General features: G+C 42.7%; 1 protein-coding gene across 1 annotated transcript; it reads right to left on the bottom strand.

Annotated features, from left to right (window-relative positions):
- Positions 1-719: 719 nt before the first annotated feature.
- Positions 720-1,160, bottom strand: EDDM3B (epididymal protein 3B). The gene has a single exon (XM_007198499.2). The coding sequence runs from the start codon at positions 1,158-1,160 to the stop codon at positions 720-722; it is 441 nt and encodes a 146-aa protein (XP_007198561.2).
- Between the last annotated feature and the right edge of the window lie 5,335 nt (positions 1,161-6,495).

The raw sequence follows: 6,495 nt of genomic DNA, 5'->3' as shown, positions 1-6,495 counted from the left end.
TGTTTTGTCAAAGTCAAAATTAAAATACCAAGTCAAAGGATGAGAAAGGAAGAAAATCAGTGTTGACTGAGCACCTGCTATGTGCCAGGGACATGCTACATATTTTATACCTAATCAGCTCTGGCCACACCCACCAATCTGGGTGGGTATGGGAACTCAGCATGTCCCCACAATCAATGCCTAGGTCACAACTTTTCCCCAGCTTAGCACATAAACAGTTATACTTTCATCATACACACAAGTCTATTACACACATTAGACACACACATATAATACACTTTTAACCTACATACAGCACAAATCACATTCAAGCATAAGCTATATAACTCACAGTTATAACACCTGTGCTAATCACATGACACATAAATAAATTTCACACACATTGGAATGATAAAATTTATTTAGGGATGGGAAGATCATTCCACTTGCGAAGTTATAAGGAGAGTCAATATCAGGAAAATTCCTGGGTTAGTCAAAAAGAGATTTCATATGAGCTGAATCTTTTCAAAAATGTAGAAGTAAATCAAGTAAATAAGGACAGAAGGGTATTCCAGGCAGAGAAACAACATAGGCAAAGTTACGATAGTAAGAAACCACGTGAAACATAACTCTCAGTAGTTGGAAAACATTGGCAAATAAATGCAAGGGCTCTTGATGCAGGGAGGGGCCACAACTTGGGAAGCACTGAACACCAAAACCTGTGGGTGTGGGTCAACTTTCTAGTTGCTGATATCCTCTAACAACTGCATGTCCTCTATGCCATCAACAAACCCGTTCATGCCACAATGGAATTCAATGTAGCTGTAGCTCTTGTAATCTTTGTAGTTGTTTTTGCTATTCTCCCGGTAGCACTTGAGTGTTTTGAAGGGATATGGGGCCCATATATATACATTTCTGTAGTGACCTCTCCAGTTCCTGATGTGTATATGCTCAATTTTGTGCCATACGGTATAGACGAAGCTGTGATAGTTCTTGTCTTTTGAAACACCTCTTTCCCTCATCAGATCACTGCATTTGTACTTGCTGAATTCCCAGTTTGTGCTAGGGTGGTGCAGTTTCACGAATTCCCTCCAGGAAATGTTCTGGCTGTGTACAAGGAACCCACATAGAGGGAACGGCAGGGCCAAGAGAGGGCCTAGGACCTTTACAGAGGATGCCATCTCAGTCACCAGGGCCACCTGTGTGTGTACAGGGAAGAGAGAGGAAACACTGCTGAGCTCTACCTTAAAATTCCTTTCTCTGCCAACGTAGGCCCTTCAACTAAATTTTACCATTTGGTTCCCAGGCTAGAAGGTGATAACTCTCATTAGATAATAAAGTTTATAAGAACTGAAGGGCTTCCCTGGTGGCGCAGTGGTTGAGAATCTGCCTGCTAGTGCGGGGGACACGGGTTCGAGCCCTGGTCTGGGAGGATCCCACATGCCGCGGAGCGGCTGGGCCCGTGAGCCACAACTACTGAGCCTGCGCGTCTGGAGCCTGTGCCCCGCAACGGGAGGGGCCGCGATAGTGAAAGGCCCGCGCACCGCGATGAAGAGTGGCCCCCGCTTGCCGTAACCGGAGAAAGCTCTCGCACGAACCGAAGACCCAACACAGCCAAAAATAAATAAATAAATAAATAAAGTAGCTATAAGAACTGGAAATATGCTACAGCCTGAGTGAGATAAGCACAAAGTTGTAAAAAACTGGTGAAGTTTATTTTGAGAATTCCAAGTACCTCCTGTCTGCCCTCTCTTCCACCTGAACTGAGGAACAAATCACCCTCTAGCTAGCTGTTTTGCAGTCCAGATCAATTCTTTTTTTTTTTTTATTTTTTTTAATTTATTTTGGCTGCACCGGGTCTTAGTTGCTGCATGCGGACTTCTTAGTTGCAGCATGCATGTGGGATATATTTCCCTGACCAGGGATCAAACCCGAGCCCCCTGCATTGGGAGCTCGGAGTCCTACCCACTGGACCACCAGGGAGTCCCCAGATCAATTCTCAAAAGAGCATGTGTCCTAAAGAAAATGGTATTTTAAGCTCTATGTCTGTGAAGTGGAAAGTGTTGTTGCCTTTTAAGGGCATACAGAAGATGAATAGAGACTTGGGAAATATTTTTGAAGCAGGAAGGCTTTGGTTCCTTGAAATCTGAGGCTGCAACTACGCTGACTCTGCAAGATGGTGCTTACCAGGATCTTGACTTCGTTATAACACTTCCCCAAAGCCTGTGTGAAACATGTTATCACTTGTGACTACCCACATCCCTTCTCAGAGGCCATTTCCCTAATTATCATCATTATAAACGATCTTGATTTATTGTTAAGAATGTCATCATAAAGGAACCCCAGTTTTGAAATATTGTTCTAATCAATCAAGTACCAAAATTGAAACTGCCCTCACAAGAGCTACTCTGGTCAAAATTAGAGCAGAGATTTGCTTGAAAAAGTCTTCCCTTTAAACTAGCTCTCTGTCGTCACTTACCATGAGGAGTATACCTGGCCCTGTGGAATCTCTAACCTGATTCTCAACTCTCTGAGTGTGATGTCCTTAGATGGGCTTAATAATAACTCCCTCACAAACCTGTAAGAGGCTAATGAGATACGTGTACTGAGAGCATATCTGAGAATGTCAAGTACTCCATCAAACAGAGCACAAGGGGTAGGCACGTTCTCATTTGTGGCACCCTACCCCTGGCTCAAAAGGCCTAAATAGGATGAAGAGAAGACCAGGATTCAAGCTGCTTCAATGTACAGTTGGCCCTCTGTATCTATTTGTCTGCACCCTGGAATTCAACCAACCACACAGTGGATTAAAAATAGCACCCCCCCAAAAAAAATCCAGAAAGTTCTAAAAAGTAAAACTTGAATTTGCTGTGTGCTGGCAACTACTTACATAGCACTTACATTGTATTTACAGCTATTTACATTGTATTAGGTATTATAAGTAATGTAGAGATGATTAAAGTACATAGGAGCATGCGCATATGTTAGATGCAAATACTACGTACGCCATTTTATATAAGGGACTTGAGCAAGCTTGGATTTTGGTATCCTGGGCATGGGGGCGGTCCTGGACCAATGCCCCCCATGGATACCAAGGGACAATGGTATGCTCAGGAAGATTGGGGAGGAAGTGGAGAGGAAGTGGGGAGGGGTGGAAGAATGGAGAGAGGCTCCAAGAACTGTATCAGTGAGATTAACGCTGAGTTGAATCCAGGTCTTTGGTTCTTACAAGTTGGGTCACTGTCTATTCTTAATTCCACCATCTAGAAGTCCAACCAAGCCCCTTCCAGTGTTCCTGGGCCTTTCCCTCTAAGCATCCTCAGCACCAACCCTTCTAAACGTAACTCACCCCATTTAGATCCAACACGCCTGTCACCGGTTGTAGTAGGGATCAGTTTATGGATGTGAAGGGCAGAGAGTCTGTGTCTTTCCCCTTTTCTTAGAGCCAAGAAGTCTGCAGCAGTGAAGGAAGGAAGGAATAGCAGTGGGAGGTACAGTGTTCCAACTGATTGGCAGTGGGGTGGGGGTGAGGGACAGCCTCACTAAGAGAACAAGTTCCTATAGCTTCTCATCTAGAATACTTGGGTTCACTGTGAGAATAGCCTGGAGCAAAGGTGTCAAGCACCAAAGACTGACTTGTGGGCATAAAGGAATTGCAAGGCCTTGGGTAACACCAGAGGGGGGTTATCTAGAGTTATCAGGAGACAACCAGAGATCTGGCTCCTAAACTCATTTCCCAACAAACTTCTAGGGGAAATTCCCTGGATGGCTGTGTTCCATGGGAACTTCAGTGAGGAAAACCACATCAGGAGTTGTAAACTGTGGGACTTTCATTGAGAGGTGAAAAGTATCTAGTCAAAGGCACAATTTGCGGATAAAGTGAGATCCTTGAATGTGTTTTCTATCAACATATTTCTTCAAGGGCTGTTCCTAGCTAAGCCTCCTTGGTTGAATTTCTCACTGGGCCACCTTGTTATCAGAATGCCATAAAGGGTAGCAGAATATGCCACCCCAAAATATGCCTCTGAGGGGAGCAACATTTACCTCCCCAAAATGTGTCACTTTGGCATATGGATTATTTTGAGCTGAAAACAATCATGGCATACAAGACTCAGGAAGAACCATTGACCTCCCCTCTAACTACCTAAAAGAATTATGGACAAAGAATATCACCTGCCATTTCAGGAAACAAAGGATATTGAAGCCATCAAGCCAGCAACCACTGCAGCCACCCGCAACAGTGCCCCCTGAGGGGAACTCAGGATGGAGATAAACAGGATACTGGCCCTAGATAGTCAAGTCAAGGTGCATCTCAAAGGAAAGATTTCAATGAGCCCAGACTCTTGCATCTTCTTATACATAGAAAAGTGCTAAGTTCATTAAACTTAAGATGCCTGGTTTTTCTTTAATTAACAGTAATCTTTTGATGTTCCAACTACCTGTTTGGGGTTTTTTTGAAAAACTCCTATATATCCTGGCTCCTCCCTAACCTCTTCAAAACAGCCCCTCAAATCTATCTGAGAGGCTGTCTCCCAAGCTTAGGTCCTCAGTAAGTCCACCAAATAAAACATAATTCTCACCTTTTAGGTTGTGCATTTTTTTCAGTCGACAGAATGTAGGTAGGGGACTTGTTCCAGGAAGATAGTTACACCATGGAGAATTATAGTATAATATGAACTAGGTGTGTAGACAGGGAGGAACCTAGCAAAGTCTGTTTGTTAAAATTTCTCTCTGTCTTACTGTCTCTGCAAGGCTCAACAAATATTTGTTTACCACCATTTGCTCCTTTCAACTTCTGGTGAATTGCCTTCCTTCCTGTAATACTATCTCCAACATCCTCTTTTGTCTTTAGCTGAAAATGGTATTTGAGGTATCAGCTTGGGCCACTGGCGGGAGTTGTAGTCAGCTTTCTTGGGTGTCTCCCAAGCATACAGGAAATATACATTTTGTTAAGCTTCTGTTTGTTTTTTGTAATAATAATAATAATAATAAATAGAAATCTCAATTAAATAGAGTCAGGAGACCAGAAGGGGGAGCTCTCACGCTCTATGAGGATAGCAGAGCCAACAGGAAGAAGAAAGATTTCCTCTTCTTTATTGGCTCAGACATTAAGAGACTGTCACAACTCAGCCAACAAAAAGCCATGCTCTCTTTGTTTACTATAGCCCTCCCAACTTCCTTTTCCCCTCTATAATATTCTCCTCTCCATTTTTGCTGGAGACTTGCATGCGGCTCACCATGGTTGTAGACCTCAAATTGCAATTCTTTGCTGATCCCAAATAAAACTATTTTTTGCTGGAGAAATAACTGGCAGTCTGTTTGTTTTAGGTCAACATTTTCTCTTGTTAATCTATCTCTTATTACAGGGGGATCTCAGCCAGGTCTCAGAACCTAGAAGGATAGAGGGAAAATTCTTTTTCCTGTCCTATAGTCAGAATGTTTAGTTTATATCCAGAACTTGTCTTCAAAGCATGTTAGTAGCAATGCCATCCTGTTTCTTCTCTTTGAATGGGAAATATGTCATCAGGATTAGACGCGGACGTGTTGGTATTTACAGTAACTCTGGTGCACTTTAAACCCTAGCTCATGTCAAGTATTCCTGGAATAACGGGGAATCATGTGCTGATAGTCTAGACAGGGATTGTCTCAGAGGACGCTGTAAATCCAACTACTCTAGTTCTTTGGGTGAAGAGGGGGGGTAAAAAGGCAGGAATTCTGGGCACCTGGGAATGGAGGACTTGAGAGATGACTCTAAGAAAAGATAAGATGGTCATCATGTGCCCATACATCTCGAGCCCTTCCCAGCAACTTAGTGTTATCTACTGAAGACCTAAATCAAGTAGTGACTCAAGGAATGTAGAGGCAGGAGGGAGACACTCCTAGGGCTCATGTGTGAAGTGGCAAGCTAAGAAAGAGATCCAATTTATGTCTGCTAATAACTCTTTTTCTGGGAAAAATCCCCAGTTCAAATTCTTCTAGGAACTTAAGTGAGGGGCAGTAGTTTCTCTTGAGTTAACAGGGTCTCCACTGCCATTAGCTCAAAATAATCCGCATGCCAAAGTAGCACATCTTGGGGAGGCCTCTTCTGAACCCCTAAGTTTTTTAACAGGTGGCAATATAGTACTGTGTACTGAAAATGTGCTAACAGGGTAAACCCTATGGATTCGCATCGTACACACACACGTAAGGGTAACCATGTGAAATGATAGATATGTTTGTTAGCTTGATTATAGTGATTATCTCAGAATGTATATGTATACCAAATGAAGTTGTACATCTTAAATATAAATAATATATGTCTGCTATAATTCAAATGCTTTCAGTTCAGTCCTTTCTCACACACACACACACACACACACACACACACTTTCCTTCTTTATCAGTTAATGTCTTTATACATCTTTGTCCCCCAATTTGCTCCTAAATATTTAAAGGGAGAAGGAAGGGGTATGAGAATTGTCTTGAGAGGAATCATTCTCTCTGGAGCAAATGAGACAAATTTTTTTGTGTCATGGT

The sequence above is a fragment of the Balaenoptera acutorostrata genome, chromosome 3, assembly GCF_949987535.1.
Source record: "Balaenoptera acutorostrata chromosome 3, mBalAcu1.1, whole genome shotgun sequence".
Taxonomy (NCBI): domain Eukaryota; kingdom Metazoa; phylum Chordata; class Mammalia; order Artiodactyla; family Balaenopteridae; genus Balaenoptera; species Balaenoptera acutorostrata.
This window is presented reverse-complemented; position numbering and strand designations above follow the sequence as displayed.